At 41.9% G+C, this 26,256-nt stretch overlaps 3 protein-coding genes and 2 long non-coding RNA genes across 10 annotated transcripts; 3 read left to right on the top strand and 2 right to left on the bottom strand.

Annotated features, from left to right (window-relative positions):
* On the top strand, positions 1–6,793 carry LOC148887634 (protein phosphatase 1 regulatory subunit 1B-like). The gene is made up of 6 exons (XM_089016048.1): positions 1–232; positions 1,544–1,627; positions 1,715–1,796; positions 2,073–2,183; positions 2,327–2,442; positions 5,675–6,793. Exons 1-5 carry the CDS (start codon positions 95–97, stop codon positions 2,437–2,439), a joined length of 528 nt encoding a protein of 175 aa, XP_088872174.1. The 5' UTR covers positions 1–94; the 3' UTR covers positions 2,440–2,442; positions 5,675–6,793.
* pnmt (phenylethanolamine N-methyltransferase) lies at positions 2,435–6,504 on the bottom strand. The gene is made up of 4 exons (XM_089016047.1): positions 6,363–6,504; positions 4,438–5,769; positions 3,678–3,888; positions 2,435–3,477 (listed from the first exon to the last, which is right to left on the bottom strand). The coding sequence occupies exons 2-4, from the start codon at positions 4,607–4,609 to the stop codon at positions 3,039–3,041; spliced, it is 822 nt and encodes a 273-aa protein (XP_088872173.1). The 5' UTR covers positions 4,610–5,769; positions 6,363–6,504; the 3' UTR covers positions 2,435–3,038.
* Positions 6,794–12,409: 5,616 nt separating the features above from the next.
* On the top strand, positions 12,410–14,187 carry LOC148887633 (uncharacterized). The gene is made up of 10 exons (XM_089016213.1): positions 12,410–12,431; positions 12,557–12,659; positions 12,746–12,764; positions 12,834–12,850; positions 12,934–12,952; positions 13,031–13,042; positions 13,123–13,142; positions 13,297–13,322; positions 13,413–13,480; positions 13,540–14,187. Exons 1-10 carry the CDS (start codon positions 12,410–12,412, stop codon positions 13,627–13,629), a joined length of 396 nt encoding a protein of 131 aa, XP_088872339.1. The 3' UTR covers positions 13,630–14,187.
* A 95-nt stretch (positions 14,188–14,282) lies between these two features.
* On the top strand, positions 14,283–24,015 carry LOC148887632 (uncharacterized). Of its 2 annotated transcripts, XR_016117495.1 has the most exons (7): positions 14,283–14,483; positions 14,554–14,826; positions 14,901–15,031; positions 15,342–15,458; positions 20,507–20,644; positions 23,766–23,792; positions 23,915–24,015. It is a non-coding gene; the product is annotated as an uncharacterized LOC148887632 (long non-coding RNA). The 2 variants fall into 2 exon arrangements; XR_016117494.1 differs by lacking the exon at positions 14,283–14,483 and having other exon boundaries at positions 14,544–14,826.
* On the bottom strand, positions 23,632–26,057 carry LOC148887631 (uncharacterized). 5 transcript variants are annotated; one of them, XR_016117489.1, is made up of 7 exons: positions 25,866–26,056; positions 25,590–25,660; positions 25,368–25,517; positions 25,140–25,228; positions 24,985–25,032; positions 23,946–24,051; positions 23,632–23,865 (listed from the first exon to the last, which is right to left on the bottom strand). It is a non-coding gene; the product is annotated as an uncharacterized LOC148887631 (long non-coding RNA). The 5 variants fall into 5 exon arrangements; XR_016117491.1 differs by having other exon boundaries at positions 25,143–25,228; XR_016117490.1 differs by having other exon boundaries at positions 23,946–25,032; positions 25,143–25,228; positions 25,866–26,057.
* Between the last annotated feature and the right edge of the window lie 199 nt (positions 26,058–26,256).

Genomic DNA, 26,256 nt, shown 5'->3' with positions numbered 1-26,256 from the left:
ACCGGGTGGGGGTGTGCATACGTGGGAGTGGGACTGACACGAAGAGACGGAGATTGCATTTTTTTTGGGACTAGCTTTTTGGAGGCGTGTGATCATGGAGCATTTTCTGCCTGCAGGGATCGACACGACTGCAGTGGAGCGAAAGCCGCAGGATAGTGATGCCAAAAGGAAGATCCAGTTCTCTGTGCCTTCGGCCGTGCCCATCCAGTTGGACCCGAGACAAGTGGACCTGGTGAGACTCAAGCATATGAACACAAGGCGTCTATTATGTCACATTTCAAGATGGATTAAAAAATATCTTCCATATCATAAAATGCAATCCACATCAAAACAACTGAATGAAAAAGCAACAGTAATAATTCATTCAGTAGATAGAAAGCCTAAAATGATGCATCATTGAAATAATCTTATATTTAAAGGTGATAATAACAATAACAAATAACTGCTTTTCCAGGTGATGCACTCAAGAGGACAATTTAACACAACACGACGTCTATTTGCAGCAAGTTTCGACCGCTCTTTCTCAATCCAGAAGTGGCCTTTTTTTTAAAGTCCAAAAGTGCATTTAAGTGAACTTTGTGTACCCTTTGACGATATTTTGTCGGTCATCTTGTTGCACGCTTATCACTGCACCAAATTGACTGGTACTTGCGTAATATGAGGAGTAGAGCAACATCAGTTTTTTTAATGAATTACTGTCTGTTGAGTTTGTACAGCATTGGGATTAAACTGAGCCGTTGAAGGTTGACTTTTTGCATCTCTTACTCTCTCTAAGTGATGAGGCATCAAAAAGAGTGGAGTAGGAAGAGCCGACCTGAGTAAAAAAGCCTCTTCCCTGTTAGTAACATTAAAAATGAGATTGTGCATCACATTTCAGATGCAGAGCAAAAGTAGGCCATTTAACCTTAATTTTTCAAACTTTTAAGACAGGTTGAGAATTTTAAAACAGGGTTGGCATTGCAAATCAAGAGTTCAATGACATCTATGCAAATTATCGAGTTTTCATCTTCATGAAATTATCACGAATCTACCACACAAGAAAAGCAAACGCGAAGATGCCAAAAAGCCGCCCGCGCATCGAACCCACGCTCTTCGCTGCGATTGGGAGACCAAGCTCTCCTGTATTTTAGGAAGCAAAGTCCATTTTTACATTTGATTCAATTACATAACTGTCAGAGATTGTTCTGACTCACTCTCTTTTTTACGAGAGTGTGAGGATGGTTAGTAACGCTGACCGTCAGTCTTTGTTGTGAATTATGACTTTGTTTTTTTATCAAGAAAATGAATAATATGAACCATGAGGGGGAAAAATGTCTTGGATTGGATTAGCCTTTATTAGTCTCGCAGTGGAGAAATTGACATTTCACAGCAGCAAAATGATGGCAGGAAAGGAAAGAAAGAAGTAGAAAAACAAAATACAGGAGCTGCTGTAAAGACAGCCACTCTCGCGGCACCATCTTGAAGTCAAAAGAACAAAAAATAATGCAAAAGCAACCCTAACCAGTTTTTAAAAAAGTGAGTGAGTCCTTCACCGTGTGTTCAGATTCGACGTCGGAGGCCCACTCCCGCCACCCTCTTTCGACTGACGGACCCACCATCGCCCGAAGATGACGCCGGGTCTCATCAGGTACATCGGTTTTGCACCAAATGTTTTTCTAATGTCTCTCTATAGTGTCTTGATATTATTTGCCGCTCCGCTCCGTGCCCCCTGCAGTGGTCAGTTGGAGAAAATGGCGTCAAGAAGGCGAACACTATCAACAGGATGCCAGGCACATACCAACCACCCTCGCTTAAAGGTCAGTGGGCTCTCCAAAAGCCTCAGTGCTCCAAATTTGTGTCGTACAATTATGTAACAAATGTGTGTGCGATTTGAGATTAGAAGCAGAGGCAGTTCAGGATCATCCCGGATTATGTGATAGACACATCTGCAGGAACACCTCCCCCCCCCCCTCAATTGAATGTCATCATAAGAAACAGTTTCCAATAAATGCTATTGGTGATATTGAGGACGATTGTTTTGTTTTTAAATGAACTTTAATGGATTTATGATGAAGTGATTATATATATTCCAGATGTGCAGAGAATGGCCCAAGCGCACCTATCTTCCATAGACAAGAGCTCCATGGACAATGGTGACACAATTTCCAGAGAGGAAGAGGAGAAGAGTGCGCAGCTGGAGTCAGGTTTAAAAAAAATATGCCTTTTTTTCTAATGGGACAAGTAACAGTGTTCACAGGGGATATTTGAAATGGACTGAGAGGTTAAAAATTGACCCGGAATAAAACAGTTTATATATATTTTTTTCACTGCCATCTTTTCATTGCAGATGCAGGAACGCAAAGCAAAGCGCAAAGGGATCTGTCGCCAAATGCGTTAGGACCCACAAAGGAAGCCGACGTCGGAGACAAAGGAGAACGGCGGAAAATCTCTTTTGTATAAAAGGTTTGGTTTGTCTATCATGCTTTTAACGTGCTTATCCTACATGGTACAGTAAGTCTTCAAAATAATCTTTGTGTTGTTGGCCGAATAAAGCCTCCGCCATGATTTTTTTTGAAGCATCTGATGTAATGTCTTTATTAATTAAGACATGCAAAATTTAACTTGGTGAACTGATGTAGAAGTAAATGAAGCAGTTTTTAATAATGATATCACTTCACTCTACATGCATGCACAGTGGCCACACATGCAAAATATCAACACCAATGGATTTTTCATGAAAATAAAACTGAAATACAATATGGAAAAACATTCGTATGGTATATCTAAGTTCATTTTTCAAACATAAAATTGCAGTTTTATATTAATAATCTGTTTATATATATTTTTCCCATGAATATTTAATACATGCAAAAAATAAAACATGTTATCCTGAAATGTAAAAATAAGTGGAGCAAGAATTGGCTAAGTATGATTCCTGTAGTACCCCTTTTGCGCCCGCAGTGGGCGATGTCTAACCATATAATAATCCATCTGTAATCCATCTAGAACTTCATTGACATTCAGCGAAAGAGCACTTTTTGGGACAATATCGCCATCTTTCAATCCTTCTTGGCTTTTGCAAAAAACACCCCAGTCACGTCATCCACCCCCACTCTCATGTCCTGTGGCAGCGTGTAAACTTCCAGCCGGATCAGGGTGTAGCCGGTCTCTTTCAGACTGGCGCACACCTCCGCCTCCCCCAGTGGCACCACAGGGATCTTCACCCCGGGCCCCCCAAAGTAGAAACTCTCCCCCAGCGCTCCGATGAGCAGAAGGTGGCCGCCGGGCCGCAGCAACTTCCCGATGTGGCCAAGGGCCCTGGTGAAGGCGGCCAGGTCGGGGCTGACGCTCTCCAGGCAGAAGCAGGACACCAGGCAGTCGGCCCCTGCAGGGGGCAGGGCGCCAGGGTCCATAGGCTGGGGACGGTGCACGTCGATGGGGAGGATGTCGGTGATGGCCCGACGGAGCTTGGCCGCCTTCTCCGTCCATGCCGAGGCACTGAAAGGGACAATTGAAATCCTGATCTTCATCTGGTGGAGGAATATATTTGGACACCCCAACCTACTTCCTTGATACCACCAGATGGCCCCCAAAGCAACATATTACATTAATACAAATTTCACAGAGTAGTTGAATCCTAAGCGCGTTCCATGTAATGAATTGCCACATTCCGTATGAAAAACGACATCATCGAATACCGTCGCCCCTCCAGCTTGCAAACGTGCTCCAGATAAGGCGTCCAATCCAGGCTGCACGTCTCCTCGCCCTGCAGCCATCGCCTCAGCTCCTTTCGGTTGGCCTCCAGGAAGTCAGTCATAAGCACCTGGTTGAACACCTCACAACCGCTCAGGACTTGGTACAGGGTGGGTCCCGAGCCGATGTCCACTAGCAGCTTGCCGCTGATGTCACCTACGTAAAAGATCGTCTGGGCGTGTATATCATAGGGACTGTTTGTTTGGTTACAAATCAAGTCATTTTTTTACATTCCTTTGTGCATGTAAGAATTTTTCTTTTTCAACCAAGCACTCAATTTTACGCAAATTTCTCCATTTTGGACAAGTAAAGGTGTTCTTATTATTATTATTATCCTTTTTTAGGATCTAAAAGGCAATTCTCAGGCTTTTTTTTCACTCTCTGTGGCAGGGTTTCATCCCAATCCCACTGGAAAATTCAAGCTATGTTCACAAATTGCTAACCTCACCGAAAATAACAATTACAGTAATCCCTCGTTTTTTTTGCAGTCAAAATGGACCAGGTCCACACGCGACTACTTCTGAGTCATTTGGCATTTTTTAAATTCTGAACATTATTCCCCTGTAAAAAAAACATCTGCAATGCATCAAAACCGCGAAGTAGCAATGGATGACTGTACGTCTACATCGACTTTCCCTATTGACCAATGATATTGCTAATATTTGTTGTCAGCCTCCAAGTCTGGAATCCGGCATCTCGCTTTACCTTCAGTGAAGGCTCGATGCAGGCACGCCAGTTTCCACGGCACAATGCTGTCCTTCCTGTCAAAGTCGGCGCGTGGCGGCGTGTAGTTATATTGTAGATATGCCGCCGGGTCGAAACGCTGGTAACGGGCTGCCATGGCTTCCACTCCATTTTCGGTTGCCGTTTGCTCCATTCTTCCCCTTTTGCCGATGGAAGTCGCCAGCTTGATTCCTTTTGGAGCCTCCTCTTATAGCCCCTTTTTGTGGATGTACCTTGGTCGTTGGCGCTTGAGGCGTGCGTTAAGTTTTTGGGACGCTAAGTGTCGAATCCTGATCGCGTACGTGTGTGCTTTCTTTCTCTAGCCCCGAGCACTGATGCCATCAGATTAGAGGGCTTTCAGCAACACTAATGGATGCGTCATTTGCTTTCAGTTCTTCAGCAGGCCTCTATCTTCACTATCAGTCCAGGTTTGCCTTTGCCAGCCCACCAGGAGATCATGGCTTTGCCTGTTTCTTCGGAATATCGCACTTATACATGGACAACATGTAATACTGTACACCGTTCATTCAAAGTGCGCCTTATAGTGCGGAAAGCACGACTCTTCAAAATATAAAGCATAAAGACATTTTGTGGACGCATTCTGCAGGGTCATAGTATACCAATAGTCACAGTTTAGTGGCTTTGAGTCCTATTTATTGCGTGGGTTAAAGGCCAGTGTCAGACTTTGAGGCGCACAAGCAACCAAGGACAGCTGACAAAACGCAGTTTGAGCCACTGATTCGATTAATTGAACACCTATTCTGGGTGTCAGCAGCAGCTGAAGTGCCGTGGAAAATTGCCATGTTCTCTTCAAATTGATTTTCCGAATGGGGTGAGGGGTCCCTTGACACCTCGTTCATCCCTGGCAGATGGACAGCTGTGCACAGACGCATATACACACACACACACACACACACACAGCCTTGCAGTCTCAGGATTTGGAATGTGGAATGTGGCCAGATGCAAGTAGTAAAATTAGGGTGTGTGATCATCTCTCTGGCATCAACCTTTGTCAATTTTGTGTTGAAATAATTGGAAATATTCGTATTTTGAATGGAAATAAACAGGACAACCCACTCACGTCTGCTTTGTTGTTTATTAATAAAAAATTACATTAGCTAAAGCATTTAGCGCCATTGCTTGATCGATAAATCTTCATCCAAGGAAGCTCTTCATGACCGTCTTAGTTTCTAACACGAGACTCTTTGGATTTTTGCAGTTTGCCTGTGACCGATGGCCCCCGAGAGGAAGCGCTGCAGTAGCCTCCTGGCTTCCCAGTATTTCTCCGAATGCTCTGCCTCGGTCACCGTGGGGCTGAAGGGGAACATAAAGCAACCCAAACTTAGAATCGCTAGTCCCTCCTTCACACGGATTCACACATGAAGAACCAAAAAGGCCAAATCTAACCACCAATAACCCCAAACTCCAACTGTAATCCCACCCCTATGACCACAATGGTCGGTGCTGTTGGACAGACTCCGGCTGGATGGATGCATGGCTCAAGGAGTCCCCGATGAGAAGAAAGGAGCGTCAGGCTTGGAATTGAAGCGGATTTACACTACGAGAGTCAATCTAATCTTATTTCATTATCCAAAATCCCATTTTAACAAATCAACAAGAAATCAAATTTGAATGATGTACTTCGATGATGAACGTACTTCTGGTTGTAACGTGACCCAAAACCGCAACCCCTTAACCACTAACACTTGACCTTTCCCCATCTCCCCTGAACCACAAGCACAATTTATAACTAAAACTCCGATCCAAGGTCGTAGGAAGGCACACTAGTGATGAATCCAAACTCAAATATGAATTTTGCTAATGACCCAAACCATAAAGTTCAACTGTAGCCCTATACACACCCGAAAGTCATAAGCCAACCCCATACCCAAAGCATAAACGCTCACCTTTGCAACCGGGACACACCTAGACTGTGCCAATGAGCCGAGTAGGTCTGTCCCCTCTGCCAGTCCTCCTCCACCAGGCAACAGTCCAGCGCTCCACCGTCATCACTCATTTTGCCAAACCCAACAGAAATGTTCAATTTGATTCAACTGTGAAAGGCAAACTTTTCCGACTGAGCTGGCCTGACACAATGTGGTCCAAGTGTTGAGGCGGGGCGGCGGGTGCAAGGCGGATTAGTTCCCTGTTTACATCGTTGGGTGGTTATTTTGGTCACACGCCAATGCGAAATACAAAAGCAGGTTCTGAAAACATCTTTTCAGTATGACCGTGGCAGTGGTGGGCTGTCAGAACCCGCAAGGCCTTAAAATATCTGAATCACAGACTAATGTTCATTATATTTTGTCCATTAAATCTCAAACAATTCCAAATTGTCTTTCAGCTTACTTTCATTGCTTTTCCCCTTTTGTGCTGTTTTCATATTGAAGCATTTCACCAATCATTTATGACCAGGTTCAAAAATAAATAAATACAGAAACTTTGCAACCAAAACCACACCTTATGTTACTTCGTATGGCCCCTGGAGCGTCAAGGTAAGCAAGGCTTCGGCTCCTCCCGCTCGCCAAATGGACAAATACCAGATGACGACGTAGGTGTAGATAAAAGAGCAAAAAGCGGCCGGGGGAGAAAACAGGGCTGAAGTAATGGAATAACGTGCATTTAAAACCATCAGACGATTGAGTTATGTTGGACGCTGAGGGGCATTTGGGGGGCGGTGAGGAGTCCGCAGTGCTTGGGGCTTTCTGCACTCTGCACAAACTTGTTTTCAACTTCACCTGTGCACCTCATTTTACAATATGAAGTCAATAGAAAAGATGTATATGTTGACATTCAAAATTCTGAGAAATCCCTCGTGATTATTTTATCGATCCCTGTATTTTATTTATTTATAAATCCACGGACCTTCAGGTGGTGTAGAAATCATTGACAAGAGCGCGGTAGACAAAAATGGCCGCTCTTATCCGGCAATGTCATGATGGGGAGGCAAGGGGAAGGCGAGGGAAGGCCCAACAGAACAACATCAGCCTCCACTTGGCTCTAAAGTGGCCATAAATGGGCCAATAGCTCACCGACAAGGTGGATTATCATCAGCAGCGTAAGTACACAAACTTTTCACCTTGTGCTGTGTCAACTAATGCCAACCGTGTTGCCGTGGATGCTCTGGCAGGTGCCGCGTCTCTGTGTGAAACTGTCAACACCGGTATGCTGCTACAGAGGCTTCCACCAACACCATTGGAGGACCATCGGGACGCTCTCAAAAGGTAAGCAAACGACATCCCGTGTTCGTTTATGCTGAATGGGAGGGAATTAACCCTAAACCTGTCTCACTTGAAACTTTCTGCCATTTTTGCCAATCATCTTTGGGGGAAATTAGATTTTTTTTTTTAAATCAAAAGTCGGATTAGACTTGGTTAAAAACTTTGAACTGGTTGACTTAGTGACAGCGTTGACATTGCGACAAATAAATAACGTTAAGAGCCTTCACACTTGTCGAGCGAACTGTGACACTTTTTTCCATTCGTTGCACACCTCATTGTGATGTCTCCCTTATTGTTTTATGCTGATTTACAGGAAAAACAAAATACAGGAGCTACTGTAAAGGCAGCCACTCTCGCAGCGCCATCTTGAAGTCAAAAACAACAACAACAACAACAAAAACCAAAAAGTATGAAAGAAAGTGCAGATTTTAATAAATAGCACATTTCTTTGTCTCATCTTTATGCTGAGCTTCAAACCGGCTGTATTGGAAGTTGTCAAATTTTTTTTGTCCTGCTGATCACAGAATTTACACTGGAATGCAATCGGAAACACACACAGATTGTAATTTTTATATCCATCGGGGACGGCTTCTTAAATGAATATTATCATCGGAGCATCTTAAAAAAGAATATCTGGATGTTTAGTTTCAAATGCGGAGATCACCCCCCCCCTCATCCCCAAATTAATGAAGGGCTCTAAAGGAAAGAAGTACTTATTGATGTCTTAGCAAGTCTCAGGCCCACGGGGGAAACTCCCCCGTTGTTGCTGCAAGTGGGGCGAGAAGAGAAAAGATGCAAGACAATACTACAGAGGTTTAATTATCCGGCCGTCACAACTGAAAAAAAAGACAAAAGGAGACTTCACAGTTGGAATCACACAATTTCTTGCTCTCTGACCCCCCGCCCCTTCCACCACCCCCTCTAATCACCTCAAGAAGTCCCAAAAATGCACTACTTTACCCTTCAATCACCTCCGCAGCACCAAAGGGACACGGACAAAACCCCAAAATCTTCCCCGTTCAAAAAACAGCGAAATATTTTTTTAATATTTCATACTACTATTAAAACATACGTACCACATGCAAGTATTATGATAGGATTTTGGTGGAAAAGCCCCCCCCCCCCCCCCCCCCAATACCATGAACACTATTATTCTATATTTACCATTAAATAGAGACCAGGTGTTGCAGGCCTTGTTTTGTATATTTGAATGCTTTTATTTTGAAGGTCTGACTTTTACACTGATGTCGGTTGTGTGAAATCCATCCGGATGAAAGGTCAAAGCGCTTGACGCGTGCGCCAAATAAGGCGGGAATCATTTAATTGGACACGACTAGAGGGGCCAAAACTCATATTTTCTCTCACAGTTGATCTTAAGAGACTCTCAAACACGTTCTATAATTCATGCTCAGAGTGATTTATTCATGCGAATCTCAGCCAATTACCCAGTGCCGAATTAACAATTTCAATAATTGATATTTATTTATGAAAGAAGAATCTCGGGTTAATGTAAAATGCATGAGCCACGTTTTTTTGTGTGTCGGTTCTAAGCGAGTTTCCCGCCCGCTGGCTCGGGGCTAATAGCAAGACACTTTGACGGCATGTCTTTGACGCATGTGATGTGGATCTAACGTCGATGTCTTTCATGGCGCCATGTGATCTGCTAAAGACGCTAACTTGTTGTACATCCGCCTGTAGCCTCTCTTCGTCTTTCATTGCAGCGCGACCTACAAAAGAAGATGGATGGCTTTGCCTTGATGATAATGGCTGACGATGTGCCAGAAAAATGCCCCTCGTTTTTGTTTTTCTTTTTTCGGGTTAAAAACGCCTTACTATACATGTTTGTTCTTTTCTGCCTAAAAGGCCTTACTATACATGGTATTTTTTTCGGGCAAAAACACCTTACGATACTTAGTTGTTTATTTCTGCTTAAAATGGCTTACTATACATCGTTTATTTCGTGGCAAAAATGCCTTATTATACATGGTCGTTTTAGCTGAAAAAAATGAAAATGTATCATGAAGCGTTTTTGGCCCGAAAAAAAAACCCCGACAATGTATAGTAAAATCATGTTTAGCCTGAAAAACACAACCATGTACAGTAAGGGGTTTTTAGCCTAAAAAAACCCGACCAGGTATATAGATAGTAAGGTGTTTTGAGCTGAAAAAAACCACCATGTTCAGTAAGCCGTTTTTATACAGAAAAATTTACCATGTATAGTAAGCCGTTTTTAGTCCGAAAAAAAAAATGACTATGTATAGTAAGGTGTTTTTAGACCGAAAAAACAACCATGTATGGTATGGCGATTTTGACCTAAAAAACGACCATGTATAGTAAGGCATTTTGTGCCTGAAACAAAAAGATCATGTATAGTAAGGCATTTTTAGCTGAAAAAACGACCATGTATACTAAGGCGTTTTTACCCCAAAAAAACGACCATGTATAGTAAGTACGTGGTTGTTGTTTTTTCGGGCTAAAAACGCCTTCATTTGTCCGCAAGACGGCGCTAATTCCCCATCTCTAAATGTAATTTCTTTATTTGTCCGCCAGACGGCGCTAATTCCCCATTGAACTAGATGTAGTTTTGTTATTTGTCCGCCAGACGGCGCTAATCGTCGGCTGTAATGAGAGAAGAGCAGAAAAAAGATGGGTTAAATACCAAAGAACAAGTAATGATTGTCATGACGACCATTTAAAGAAAATCCTTCGAAATTCCAAGTTTAAGTTCAGCTTGACCTTTGCTGCATTTAAACAATTTCTAGGATACATATAATGTTTAATACATGACATTCTCCCTGGTTTTACACATAGCTTTACTTCATGTGACCCACTTCACTGCCGCAATTTATATCAATTTGTCTTTTGAACAACAGGATTAGTGCTCTTTGGTGAATCGGTCCAGTATTTTTTTTATTCTAATATTTGTCTAATTTAAAGATACAGTAAAGTCTCGTTATATCGATATCGGATATATCGATAGTCCCGGTTATATCGATACTATTTCTATGCACGCACGGAGAAAATTACATGCAAACAGGGTCGGATATATCGATAGTCCCGGTTATATCGATATTTTTTCGGACTCCCTTGAATATCGATATAACGAGACTTTACTGTATTTCAAAATTCCAAGTGTTAGTTCAACAATTTCTAGTTTACATATATTTCATACATAAAATTCTACCTGGTTTTAGACAAAGCTTTTTTTCATGTGACCCATTTCACTGCCACAATTTATATCTATTTGTCTCGTGAACAACATGATTGGTGCTCTTTGGTTAACTTGTCCAGTCAGAGATGGGGAATTTTTAGACCGAAAAAGTATTGTATGGCGATTTTGACCTAAAAAAACGACCATGTATATATAGTAAGGCATTTTTAGCTGAAAAAAACGACCATGTATCGTGAGGCGTTTTTGGCCTTTGATTGTGATGCCTTTTTTTATGGTGTCACCAACTCAGCAATGAACCTTTGCATGCTCATTTGAAGAAAAAAAATGTTTGTTGCGGGACAAGTGATCGTGTTTGTATATTGTAATGTATGTATGTGCTTTCTGCTCATTTACACTGTTGCTCTGCTATGTTTTCAGCTCCAGTTTCTATCCGAGAAGCCCATCCAGGGACAAGAATTGCGAATTAGCTCCATGCTAACTCCTCAATATGCAACATACCAGATTTGTTTTTATGTTGATTGCTCTGCCCACGACAAATAAATAAAGAAATGTATCAAACAATATATTCCTGTTTTTTTTCTGCATTTCTATTTATTTACACAGAGCCAAATACACAAATGGGGTCACAGAATCTGCAAACATGAGACATGATGTTCGGCTGCAGTTGCAACACAGTCAAAAAAATCATGGTTAAAGCAAATGAATATTTGAAGACAGTCGACCATCAATAACTATGCATCTTCTTCTCAAACAAAGGAGTCTCCAATCTTTTAAACAATACAATAAATCATGTAGTAAATATATCTTGTGTTGAATTATTGACTTTTATGCTTTGCGAACATTTCAAGATGTCCTCCTCATACTGCCCAAAGACAGCTGCGATATGATCCAGGACTTTCTGCGACCCTTGTGAGGACAGGCAGGCGTAGTCGTGGACCACAAGATGAACCTTTGCAGTCACATGAACCATGCCAGTCCATATGACTGGAGAATAAAGTTCGTCGAAAAACTCATCCGCCTTGGTTGAGTGGTCAAAAGGTTTGGCTCCGCAGCGGGTGACTCGTGTTCGACTCCCGCACTCACCCACATGTGCGCTGTAATACGGATGAGAAGAAAACGAGACTCGAACAGGGATCACCTGAACCGCAAGCATTGTCTTATACCACTCGACCAACTAGGATATGAAAACACGTTATTCGGGAATTATATTTATTCGAATAAACCTTGTTAGTGCTCGTGACTACCGATCAAAATCCGAAAAAATATTTGTCTGCAATAGTCGAGTGGTCTAAAACTTTGGTTCCGGTCCAGATGACTCTAGTTCGATACCCGCTCTCACCTGCACATATGTGCATAAATTCAGGTGTGCAGAAATGGCACTCGAACACGAGTCAGCTGGACTGTAAGTAGAGTATCAGACCACTCGACTAACTCAGATTTGAAAACTTCTGATTTGGATGTTATATTTGTCCGTTGATCCAATACATACTAAAATTGGTGACACCGTGTGGACTAGTGAAATATGACCTTAAGGGCGGAAGTTGTCGGGGCAGTTAGCTTAATGGTAGAAGGCCTGCGCTGCGGTCTGTGTGGACCGTGTTCGAATTTAACCAGGAGCGCTCATATTTAACCCATTTTTATTGCCACTCTTCAGGTCTTTTTTTTTGCTTCTTTTTTTAATTAATCACGTGACGATTGACGTAATCAGCGAAAACGTATTTAAACTGCGACAAATTGAACAGTCGTCCTCTTTCCCTCCATGATGACGGCCGACTGCACCGCCACAGCATCGCTTGCAAGACGACCTCAAGGTATGACAAAGTGCACGTTTTAACTTTCTTTTTTGGTCTTGCAATTGCTCGTTTTTGTAACTTTTAACATTTTTAATCCTTTTCAGACTTTTCAACTCTTCCACGGTAAGTCACCTGCAATATTAAATGTTTGAGTGAACTGACACTCGTTTTGCAATTTTCTTTCTTTTTCAGCGTGCAGAGAAGCTAAGGTGCTCGCGTTTGACAAATGAAACGTTTAAGGTTTCTTTTTGGTCTTTTTATCGCTCTATTTTAACATTTTTCGCGTTTTCAGACTTTTCAACTCTTGCACGGTAAGTCGCTTGCACGTTTAAACGATATATAATGTTCGATTGAACTAACTCGTTTTTTTTTTTTTTAAACATTTCCAGCGTGCACTGAAGGTAAGTTACTCGCGTTTTCGGTTCTTTTTCGTCTAGAACTTAACTTTTTTTCCCAATTTAACATTCCTTCGCGTTTTCAGGCTGTTAAACGCTACAAAAGGTAAGTCGCCTGCTATTTTAATGGCACTATGTTCGTTATTTTTTTCTCCTTTTCAGTGTACAGAAAAGGTAAGCGTTTGCCAGCGTTTTTAGTTCTACATTTTAGACGAGATTCTGCTCTTACTTGGTTGTAATTGTGTCATTTCTTTCCACAGGCTTGGCAACTCTAAAAAGGCTTTTGGTGACTATTTTATTTTCTGGGGTGGAGGAGCATTGTTTAAACGGCTTACCGTAGTTTAAGTTGCTAACTATTTTTTTTTTTCTTTTTCAGGCCACCCGTTATGCTGCAGTCCACTGCTGACGACGACGTGTCTGGCTCCCCCATGCGCTCTGTCACTGGTGAGACAAAAACACTCCTACGCATACATCTCCTAAATCATGTTTTAATTTCATTTCAGGACACGAGGAGGAGGTGGGGGGGGCGTTCTCCTGGACAAAACTGGAGGAAGGTAACAACATGGGAAATGACGAGTATTCACGCTTACTAACATCCTTTTTGTGTGTGTGTGTGTGCGCAGGTGAAGCGGCATCTTGACTTGATCCAGAGGGGGTCGGTGTGGAGTCTGCTGAGTTTGGGGGGGGGGAAGAGCAAAATGGCTCAAGTGAACATTTTGTAACATTTTTCTCTTTTACACCCCCCCCCCCCCAAGCGGCACCGGGAGAAGTTTCTCAAGACCGTCTAAAATGACGATTGAAGATTCTGTGCACTTGCACTCAGTTTGTTTTTCTTTGTGCTCAGGTGGTGACAAAGGATCTCTTGGCCCTGCAAAAGCGGAATCGGCAGCAACTCGGAAGACCAGAAAGGCTCAAGTGACGTCGACCTTTTTCGCCAGTCATGTTTCTGTTGGGAAAGACAGACTAAGAAGCCGCCATGACGCTGCGCCTGCTGAGCAAATAAAATTTTTCAAGTTGACCAACATTAAAATCAAACTGAATGAAAAGCTTGACTGGTGCATTGCATTCCTCCTTCTTTCCAACTAGGTGGATTACCAACGTTAGTGAAATCTCCAGACGGTCGAAAGGCTGGCCTCAAGTTGCTGTTTTCCTCCTGGACAAAAAAAAAAAAAACGATAGAAAAATTTGAATTCACGCTTGCTAATATTTTTTGTGTTTTTGTGTGCAGATGGAACGTCATCCTCACCTCATCCAGAGCTGCCCGGCGAACAAAATGGCGGCGAAGGGGGCCGATGCGGTTTCTGCCGGATGTGATCGATGCAAACTAGTTTTTTTTTTCCTCTCCCCCTTTTTAGACTGCAGAGAAGCTTCCAGTCAAAGTGCCACGGTGGACTCTGCATCACCAAGATGGCGCACCTGCCGGGCAAAGTAAATTTGGACATTGCAAGTGAGATATTTCAAGTGTACCGACGTTCAAATGACACTTCCACCATGCAACTTAACTGTTTTTCTTCAAGGTCCGACGAAGTGCCCAAGAAGTCCCTCGTCCTCTTCCTCACTGGTTGGTCTCATCTTGTCTCAAAATGGCTGCATCGGAAATGCTCTTGAAGCCCGTGTGTGTCTGTTTTTTTTTTTCCCAGGTCCACTTGAACAGGCTCAGACAAGCGACGCGGCGTCAACCTCCCTGTTGGTGAGTTTGCTCAAAACTGACGATGTCTTTTCGTTTCAGGTCTGCTGCCACGGGCTGACTTCACCAAAAGCAGAAGGCTGAAATGGCATCCCACTTTTAGGTGAGTGTTTTTCAAACACTTTTTTTAAATTTTTTTATTTTTTTTTTATTTTTATTTTTTTTCTTACGTTGAAGGTCTTTCTGCACGAGAAGTGGACTTGCTTCTAACTCCTGGATGGCTTTCCTCTGAGATCAACACACCCGTCCCACGATCGTCCGACCGACCACTTTGCCGCCCGGCAACAAGCAGACTGCCATCCAACATTGTAATTTTTCCTCTTTGTCATTGTTTACTCTGCAAAATAAAGCTTGATTACAAACAAACACTTTAACTCTTAACTTTATTCTTAAACATCACAACTTTAAAAAATCTAAAACATTAAAATAAAACATTTTCAAAAAAATAATCTAAATTTTATTTTCAAAAATTTTATTTTCAAAAATTTTATTTTCAAAATTTTTTTTTCAAAAATTTTATTTTCAAAAAAATTTTTTTTTAAATTTTTTTTAAAAAATTTTTTTTTCAAAATTTTTTTTTTCAAAAAAATTTAAAAAAAAATTTTCTGAATTTTCCAGGCCCCCAAAAAAATCCCAAAAAGTGGGCGTGGTCTGTCTGGAATGGAGGCTACTGATTCGCCGATGGCTGTGAAAGTGGGTGGAGCATTACAATAATGGGCTGTGATTGCTGGAAAGGTAGGCGGGACTATGTAAATGAGCCCCCTCCTGATTGGTTGGCATAAATTTGGGCGTGGTTATGTAAATTCTAACCAATCAGAGCGCAGTCTCATTTTGGGACTTAGAAAATAGTGAAAGTGGGCGTGGTTATGCAAATTAGGCTGATTTGATTGGTTATGCAAATTAGGCCCTCGGTTGTGATTGGTGGTTTGGGAATTGGGCGGGCTTTGGGGCGGGTTTTGGGGCGGGCATTGCAGCATTTTTCAAAATTTTTCTAAGTCCCACTTGTTTCTTCAAAAAATTTCTAAGTCCCACCTGAGATTCAATGTTAGAGGTGCACTTTAGTCACTTTTGACAGTTATTTCACTGTTTCGGTGGCTTTTAAATGCAGCATTTTTCAAAAATATTCTAAGTCCCACCTAAGATTCAATGTTAGAGGTGCATTTTAGTCACTTTTGACAGTAATTTCACTGTTTCGGTGGCTTTTAAATGCAGCATTTTTCAAAAATATTCTAAGTCCCACCTGAGATTCAATGTTAGAGGTGCACTTTAGTCACTTTTGACAGTAATTTCACTGTTTCGGTGGCTTTTAAATGCAGCATTTTTCAAAAATATTCTAAGTCCCACCTAAGATAAATGTTAGAAGTGCACTTCAATGACTCTTGACAGTCATATCATTGTTGCCATGGGTTTAACATGGAGCATTTTTCAAAAATATTCTAAGTCCCACCTAAGATTCAATGTTAGAGGTGCATTTTAGTCACTTTTGACAGTAATTTCACTGTTTCGGTGGCTTTTAAATGCAGCATTTTTCAAAAAATATTCTAAGTACCACCTAAGATAAATATTAGAAGTGCACTTCAATGACTCTTGACAGTCATATCATTGTTGCCATGGGTTTAACATGGAGCATTTTTGAAACATTTTCTAGGTCCCACCTAAGATTCAAGATGAGAGGTGCACTTTCATCAGTCCAGACAGTGGTTACACTGTGCTGGCGGCTTTCACATGACCTCTGCATTGAAGTATTTCCGAAAATTTCACGAGTCTCACTGGTTTTGTCCATTTTTTGCCAAATAATACCACCTGAGTCTCAAGGGCACCAACGATAACGCATGAAAGGTTGAGTGAGTTGAGGATTGATTTAGTCATTTAAAGGCAAAGACTGGAATTCAAGTTGAACCATTTTTTATTGGACAGAAAAGCTAACATGACAACATGAAAGCGTTTTACCAGTCAATGTTCAGTGTTCAAGTTTAAGTCGAGTGAGAGACGAGCACACTCATCGCCACATTGTGGTGCCACATGACACGAGCTCTTGAAGCACACCTCAGTTCGCTCGCTCAGTACTCACACGTGTCCAAATGCAGGTTGGCGTCCCTTCCGCATGGCCTCAGTCTGGCAGCTGTGACCTTTGGCCCAGGAGCCTCTTCAATCTGGTCAAGTGGGGGGGAAAAAAAACAAAAGTGATAAGTCACGCTTATTTTGTTTCTGAAACAAGTCGTTTCTTTTCAATTTCAATCGTTTTTCATGACGTTGCTGACTTACTTTCACACATCTAAATGAGCAACCGCCTTTCAATCAAAAACTGCTTCACTATTCTTCATAGTTGAGCAGTTGAGACGTTTGCTATTCTACCAAACCAAGAGCTTGTATTGTATTTTTGATGGAGAATAAGAATGTCATATCTCTGACAATTTTTCATTGGTGACAAAAGTCACGGATGCATTCCTGTGAATAGTTGAGAGACTAATCTGTCCTCACGTGGATCGTATCTTTGTTGTGGAAAAAAAGGTAACGTTTTTCTAAGTCCCACCTAAGATTCAATGTTAGAGGTGCGCTTTCATCACTCCAGACAGTGGTTACACTCTTCTGGTGGCTTTCACATGACCTGTGCATTGAAGCATTTTCCAAAAAATTTCTAAGTCCCATCTGAGATTCAATGTTAGAGGTGCACATCAGTCACTCTTGACAGCCATATCACTGTTGCCATGGGTTTATCATGCATCATTTTTCAAACATGTTTTAAGTCCCACCTCAGATTCAAGATTAAAGGTGCACTTTCATCACTCCAGACAGTGGTTACACTGTTCAGGCAGCTTTCACATGACTTGTGCATTTAAGCATTTTTCTAAGTGCCACTCACTTCTTCAAAATATTTCTAAGTCCCACCTGAGTTTCAATGTTAGAGGTGCACTTTCGTCACTCCAGACAGTGGTTACACTCTTCTGGTGGCTTTCACGTGACCTGTGCATTGAAGCATTTTCAAAAAAAATCTTCTACGTCGCACTCAAATCTTCAGGTCAGAGGTACACTGCAGTCACTCTCAACAGTCATATCACTGTTGCAATGGGTTTAAAATGCATCCATTTCCAAACAAATTCTAAGTCCTACTCGCTTCTTCAAATTTTTCTGTTGCCATTGGTTTAACATGATTTGAGCATTGCAGCTTTTTAAAAACATTTCTAAGTCCCACTCACTTCTTCAAAATATTTCTAAGCCCCAACTGAGTTTCAATGTTAGAGGTGCACTTTGGTCACTCTTGACAGTAATCTCACTGTTTCCATGGGTTTAACATGACCTTTGCATTGAAGCATTTTCAAAAATTTTCTACGTCCTGCCTAAGATTCAAGATTATAATTTCACTTTTGTTACTCCAGACAGTGGTTACACTGTTCTGATGGCTTTCACATGGCCTATGCATTGAAGAATTTTCAAAAAACTTCTAAGTCCCACAAAAATCTTCAGGTCAGAGGTGCACTTCAGTCACTCCAAACAGTCATATCACTGTTGCCATGGGTTTAACATGCAGCATTTTCCAAAAATCTTCTAAGTCCCACTCGCTTCTTCAAAATGTTTCTAAGTCCGTCACGTTTTTTCAAGTTTTGCCAAGTCCCACATGATGATAACGCATGAAAGGCTGAGTGAGTTGAGGATGGATTTAGTCATATCAAGGCAAAGACAGGAATTGAAGTTGAACAATTTTATCGGACAGAAAAGCTAACATGACAACATGAAAGCAAATTACTCGTCAATGTTCAAGTGGCACAAACACTAACGACAGGCCCGTGATGGGGGCTTGTGCTTGATCAGCTCATGTGTGATGTCACTGACATCTCATGACAGACCAAGGTGGACATGAGCACGTCCGACATCTCCCACTTAACAAAAACAAAGTCCCCTGTGCTCCTCAACAACATGATCACACTAATTAGTTTTTTAAATGTTGGTCAAGTTTTTAAATAATATTGAAGTGGGTCAAGTCTGTCATATGTGCACATAGATGATAGATAGACAGAAAGAGATTTTTAAACTATCTTGGTCCACAGATATTTTTAAACTATCTTGGTCCACCAATGTTAAAAATATATCCCAGAAGTGCATGATAATTTCCAGTTTGTCACTGTTGTGCATTGCACGTAGCACAAGTTTAAGTCGAGTGAGAGCCGAGCGCACTTTATCGCCACCTTGCGGTGCCACGTGACATGAGCTCTTCAAGCACAACACACCGCTCAGTACTCACATGTTCACATGCAAGTTGGGTCCCTTCCACGTGGCCTCCGAGTCTGGCATCTGTTACCTTTGGCCCAGGAGCCTCTTCAATCTCGTCAAGTGGGGGAAAAAACAAAAGTGGTAAGTGTTTTGTTTATCAAACAAGTCGTTTCTTTTCAATTTCAATCGTTTTTCATTAAGTTGCTGACTTACTTTCATACATCTAAAATACAATGAGCAACTTCCTTTCAAATCAAAAAATGCTCAACTATTCTTCATAGTTGAGCAGTTTAGACGTTTGCTATTCTATCGGACAAAGAGCTCGTATTGTAATTTTCGTTGTTGAAAAAATTAACCGATGCACTTCTGTGAATAGTTTAGAGACGAATCTGCCCTCACGTGCATGGTATCTTAAATGTTTGCTGTGCTAAACACCAAAAACAACAACATTCGAGTCAAACGCTGATTGATTGACAGCTGTGGGCGACTCGTGGACGTGCCGAATAACTGTCGCAACGTATCGTAACCGTGCTCCTAAATTGGCCACATAAACACGATCACGGAAAAATGACAAATAGTCAGATTAAAAAGTTAAAAATACTCACCGAGGACTTGGCTTGTTGACAGCGGAAGTAGTTGCTCTTTGAAGCGGATGTGGGGCGGTCCATTCTTGTGCGCCTTCGTCTTCTTGTTTGTTTTGTTGTTGGTGGATTGGATTCAACTGCGCATATCGCCTTCTAGTGGCCCGGAGGCCACAAAGCCATTTGGTAAGCAAACTTTTCCTTTGGGCTTTTCCCTTCAGGGGTCGCCGCAGCGAATCAGTCAGTGTCCTCCAGCTTCAGAGGTTTGATTCGCATCTTTGTTGCCGGTGGATACGTCAAGGCTGGGCTATTTTTTGGGCTCTGGAGGGGGAACCGCATTGATTTTTTTATATTTGACCAGCATGCTGGTCAAGATAGGCTACAGATACAAAAATGGCACATGTTGACAACATCAACAGAACAAAACCATTTGAATATGAGCATACGGTTATTCACGAGAACAGTAGAAGCATGATTGTAACAGTATATGTCCTGTATGAGCAGTTTTGTGGCAAATATTGGAGCACTTTGTTGCTTGTAAATGAAATGCATTGTTATTATGATTATTATTATGATTGTGTTGTCACAGACGAATGTTCACATACACAGACGTATTTCCCTTCCACAAGGGGGGAACATTTCCCCTTTTTTCCATGTCAGCACTTTTTTCCAGCTTCGGCTATTGTTAAAGCACTATGTCAATCAATATTTATTGTATTGTATTTTGTACAGCCACCCTCATTTCAAGCTCATATAACTCCAGACCTATATAATTTAGGACTTAACATTTGTTTCTGATGAAAGAAGAGAGTCTTAGGTTTCTTACACTGCATTGAATGTTTATGTCGCTCTAAAATTCAAGATTCTTTGGATCCTGGAATGTGAGTGAAAATGAAAAAAAAAACAGGCAATGGAGTGGACACTTTTTTTTCAGATCGTCTGCCAGGGAATAAGTTAAAAAGCACCCCCGTTTGTCCCTCTGTAATCGTGTAGATATGCCACCTGAAGAATAATCGATCAGGAAAGTGTTACGGCCTCCACACAGAACGAGCGTACAGGGACGAGATGTTGACCACCAACGTGTCGAAGATCCAGAGGACCAACCTGGCCAGCACGGTGCTCTCGCTCAAGGTGCGTGCGCCTTGTGACAAATGTTCCGAAATAGTACACAGCCCGGCACGTCGTGAATCAAAATGTGTCCGAAAAAACGACCATGTATAGTAAGGCGTTTTTAGGTTAAAAAAATGACCATGTATAGTCAGGCGTTTTTGAGGCAAAAAAAAACGACCATGTATAGTAAGGCGTTTTTACCCGAAAAAAAAATGACCATGTATAGTAAGGTGTTTTTAGGTTAAAAAAAATGACCATGTATAGTAAGGCGTTTTTGAGGCAAAAAAAACCCACCATGTATAGTAAGGCGTTTTTACCCGAAAAAAATGACCATGTATAGTAAGGCGTTTTTACCCGAAAAAAAAATGACCATGTATAGTAAGGCATTTTTAGGTTAAAAAAACGACCATGTATAGTAAGGCGTTTTTAGGTTAAAAAAACGACCATGTATAGTAAGGCGTTTTTAGGTTAAAAAAATGACCATGTATAGTAAGGCGTTTTTAGGTTAAAAAACGACCATGTATAGTAAGGCGTTTTTGAGGCAAAAAAAATGACCATGTATATAGTCAGGCGTTTTTAGGTTAAAAAATGACCATGTATATAGTAAGGCGTTTTTGAGGCAAAAAAAACCCACCATGTATAGTAAGGCGTTTTTACCCGAAAAAAAATGACCATGTATAGTAAGGCGTTTTTAGGTTAAAAAAATGACCATGTATAGTAAGGCGTTTTTGAGGCAAAAAAAAAACGACCATGTATAGTAAGTCTGTGTAAGCTCTCAGTCGTACAGGAGTGGTCCATCGATGAGAAGGTTTCTTCAGCCGTCATCTGTACAAAAGTGAAGGTTTCGGACGTTTCGCCTCCTATCCAGGAGACTTCGTCAGCGAACAACACGTTCGCTGACGAAGTCTCCTGGATAGGAGGCGAAACGTCCGAAACCTTCACTTTTGTACAGATGACGGCTGAAGAAACCTTCTCATCCATGTATAGTAAGGCGTTTTTACCCGAAAAAAAAAGACCATGTATAGTAAGGCGTTTTTAGGTTAAAAAAATGATCATGTATATAGTAAGGCGTTTTTGAGGCAAAAAAAAGACCATGTATAGTAAGGCGTTTTTGAGGCAAAAAAATGACCATGTATAGTAAGGCGTTTTTACCCGAAAAAAAATGACCATGTATAGCACAGGTGTCAAAGTCAAGGCCCGAGGGCCAAATCCGGCCCCCCGCATCATTTTTTTCGGCCCGCGAAAGCAAATCAAACTTGTGAAATTCCATGATACTTGCTAAGATCCTGACCAAAATGTCATATTTTTGGATGTAAACCACAATAACAGTCATTATTCTTGACTTCAGATTTGAAAACTAGTTATTCATTAATTGGTTGTGCGCTCTATATGTAATATGTGGAGGGGCTTAAACATTCTAATGGCCTCCCCAAATTCATAACGGCCCTCAAGAAGAAACCTTAACTATAATGTGGCCCGCGGCAAAAAATGACTTTGACACCCCTGATGTATAGTAAGGCGTTTTTGAGCCCAAAAAAAACGACCTTCTATAGTAAAGCGTTTTTTGGTGAGAAAAAAAAATATCTATTTATCGAGCAACAACAGGATTAGTGCCCTTTGGTGAATTTGTCCAGTCATTTTTTGATTCTGATCTTTGTGTAATTTAAAGATAATTATTCTTTCCATCGATCAAAATGTAATTTTATTATTTGTCTGCCAGACGGCGAAAACTCCATCTCCATCTAGTTTATAAATAAAGAAATTACATCTAAATCGATGGGGACTGACGGCTGAAGAAACCTTCTCATCTAAATCGATGGGGAATTTCCGCCCACTGGCGGACAATTTAAGAAAATACATCAAGATCGATTCAATGGGGAATTTCCGCCGTCTGGCGGACAAACACGTGTACTACAATTACGTCTCGTTCGATGGGGAATAAGCGCCGTCTGGCGGACAAATAAAGACGTTTTTCCCCGAAAAAAACAATCATGTATCCTGTACGAAGAGACATGGTCATTTTTGGGGGGTAAAAACGCTTAGTATATACAAATGCCGATCGAACCTATCAAGATGGAGGACACTGATTTGCTGTGGCGAAAAGCCGAAAGGAAAAGAAGATATATAAATGGTTGTTTTTTTTATACTACAAATGCCTTACTATACATGGTTGTTTTTTTCCGGGTAAAAACGGCTTTCTATACATGGCTGTTTTTTTGGGGGAAAAAACGGCTTACTATACATGGTCGTTATTTTGCTCAAAAACGCCTTACTATACATGGTCATTTTTTTTTTCGGGTAAAAACGCCTTACTATATACATGTTTTTTTTCGGGTAAAAAATGCCTAACTATAGATGGTTGTGTTTTTTTTTTTTTTTTTTTTGGGGGGGGGGGGGGGGTAAAAATGCCTTAGTATACGTGGTCATTTTTTTCAGGTAAAAACAGCTTACTATAGATGGTCGTTTTTTTTTTTTTTTTTTTTTGGGGGGGGGGGGGGGGGTAAAAAGGCCTTACAATACATTGTTTATTTATGTATTTTTTTTTGGCTCAAAAATTACTTACTATACATGGTGTTTTTTGGGGGGTAAAAACACCTTCCTATACATGGTGTTTTTTTTGTCAGCCCAAAAACGCCTTACAGAATCGGCAAACACGAGACACGTAGGACGTGATTTTTCGTCTGCGGTCTTTGCCAAGATATGTGATGACGTTGCAGACGTGCTGGAACATCAAGTTACTCACCACCCGGAACTTGCTGCCGAGCCTTTGTTGGAAAAAGGTGCTCGTTAGTGGTGATGGTGATGTCACTGCCTGGGCTGTCAAACGCGACGCAGTTGCAACACAGTCAAATAAATCATGATTCACACAAGTGAATGACAAAAAAGGCGACACCGTGTGGGACACTGAAATGTGGCTTTCAACGTGGGCACTTGTCACCAGTTAGCCTAATGGTTAAAGGCCTGCGTTGCGGTCCGTTCAGAGTGTCTTTGAATATGACCACAAATACTCATGTTTAACCCACTTTTATTGTCATTAGCGAAAACATATTTCAGCTGCGACAAATTCAACGTTCGTTCTCTTTCCCCTCCATGTTGATGACCGCTTGCACGTCCACTGCACTTCCGCCTACACGTGGGCTAGTGGGTTGAACGCCGATCTTGTGCGTGGGTAAGTTCTGATCGAAACTCGTTCGTGGCAAATGCGGCTTCCCTTTTCAGCCCCGCTTGATGCTGGTCTTCATCTGTGGAAAGAGAAAGAAAGTTTGGCGTCTGTCTTTTTCTACTTTGTAGACCTACAAGATACAACATAACCCAAACTTACTGCTGGCCACTGTGGCTTACTGGCAAAGGCGATGGCCTCCCAATGCGAGGGTTCTTGGTTCAATCCCCGCTCTGGGCGCCTTGTGTTCTTTTCTTCAATCAATGACCTTCACAATAAGATAGAAGCAAAGAAACCAACATTTCAAATGGATGTCAGAGAAAAGACAAGCTTTTTAGTCTAAGTCTTTTTATACTTTAAAGAATATCATAGAACAGAACAGAAATTGACTTGTGGTCACTGTGGCTGATTGGTTAAGCCAGTGCACTCCAGATGTGAAGGTTCTGGGTTCAATCCCAGCTCTGGGCAACATGTCTGACTTGTGCTTTTGGTCAATCAATGACTTTCACAATAAGATAGGAGAAAAGAAACCAACATTTCAAATGGATGTCAGAGAAAAGACAAGTTTTTTAGTCTAAGTCTTTTTGTACTTGAGAAAAGTCTATGATAGGCCACAACCGAGTCATACTTGTGGTCCTCGTGGCTGACTGGTTAAGGCAATGGACTCTCGCTGTGAAGGTCCTGGGTTCGATCCCAGCTCTGGGCAGCATGTCTAACTTGTGCTTTTATTCCAACAGTGACCTTCAGAATAGGATATAAGCGAACAAACCCGATATTCTATTGGGGCCCCGTGGGCCGCTGAGAAAAGTACAAGGGTGTCGACTGCGCGGCACGGGTTCGAAACCAAGTCACAGCGAAAGATACAAGGGTGTCGACTGCGCGGCACAGGCTCGAAACCAAGTCGAAGCGAAAGCGACCGAGCGAAGCGAGGTCGCTGGAGCGAGTTCACGGGTCCACAAGTGGACAGCCTCCCAAGGCCCCGACAAGCACAAGAGTGAACCTGCGAGCGAGCGAAGCGAGCGAGCCAAGTGTCTCAATGCGAGCGAGCGAAGCGAGCTCGCTAGGCAGGTTCGAGGCGCGAAGCGCCGAGAACCTGCAAAGAATTTTACTAAGTGTCAACGCGGTATCGCATGATAAATAGATGAATTTTTAGCGAAAACAGCCACACCCCCATGGTCCAGTGGGCAGGGCAGATACTTGCGGCGCAGAAGTGCAGGGTTCAAGACCAGGCACGTGCAACTGGCACAACCTGCAAAATGTCATTGTGACAAAGGGAAATCAAAACACCTCACTAAACATTTTTTCAGCAAAAAACACCTGACTACACATGGTCTTTGTGGGGATGAAAAAACTTACCACAACTCCGGAGCGAACTTTCTTCCACTGCTGGGTGGGTGGGGGGCTGGGTGTCCCTCCTCTGGTGGGCCCATCAGTTTCATCCAGGCCTGTTTAATTGAAAGAAAATTAAATAAATCAGTTGAACAACACATCAAAAGAAACCTCAGTGTCATAATATATGATGACTTTTGATGATTATTTCTTTTTGTCATAAAAAAATTGTTTGCAAAAAAAGATGACATCCACCTTCATTGTGGACGACTTGGGCATGGGTCTTCTTCTTTTCCTGTTGGCTTTTCCCTTCAGGGGTCGCCACAGCGACCTCAATCGAACCTGGTTTGGTGTATCCTCTTGTCTCACACCAGCTCATGCGGAGCAACTTGAGATGAGAGAGTCCTGCCAAAACAACACCAACGTCACAATCAACATATGTCATATGCTGGGACAAATTTGATGAGTCAAACTTACGTTGAAATCGGCTCCAGTTTTCAAGCCGTCAAATGTCGGTTCCTTTTACGGGAGGCTCATGACGAATGCAGCTGAAACACAAAAATGCAAGCATCTTATCACGTCCAACGTAGCAGAGTCCCAAAGCATAAAAACAGCTAACTTCGAACTTGAAGATGCAACACGACGATGTGACACAAGTCAACATTAGCCGGTTTGACGTTAGCTTAAGCGAGATAGCTCGGAGCGACGTTAGCTTTAGCGAGATAGCTCGATTATTCGGCGTGGTGGTCAAACCTCAATCTTTGTCGCTGGTTCCAAGATGGTTGTCTCCGCGCACACTTTGGACATCAAAGATATAAACTGGAGCTGGGTGAACCCGTCAACAGCTGCCATCCTTGCTCGTTTTGTTGCCTCGGTAGGTCGGAACAGAAGGTAACAATCCATGCTAGCCCAACTCAGCATTGAGAGAACATCCGCTTCCGGCCGGCTTGGGCGGAAACACGTAATCGGAAAGTAAAACATTGCAGTCAGAACAAAAACATATCTGTCAAACAACCTGATGATGCATGGTCGTTTTTTTTCGGCCAAAAATGTCTTAGTATATATGGCCGTTTTTTGGGGGCTAAAAACGCCTTCGTATACATGGCCGTTTTATTCACCTTAAAACACCTTACTATACATGGTG

Source organism: Hippocampus bargibanti, linkage group LG15 (assembly GCF_051943395.1).
Source record: "Hippocampus bargibanti isolate YZ-2025 linkage group LG15, ASM5194339v1, whole genome shotgun sequence".
Lineage (NCBI taxonomy): Eukaryota > Metazoa > Chordata > Actinopteri > Syngnathiformes > Syngnathidae > Hippocampus > Hippocampus bargibanti.
Note: the sequence above shows the minus strand (reverse complement) of the source record. Positions and strands in the feature narration are given on the sequence as shown.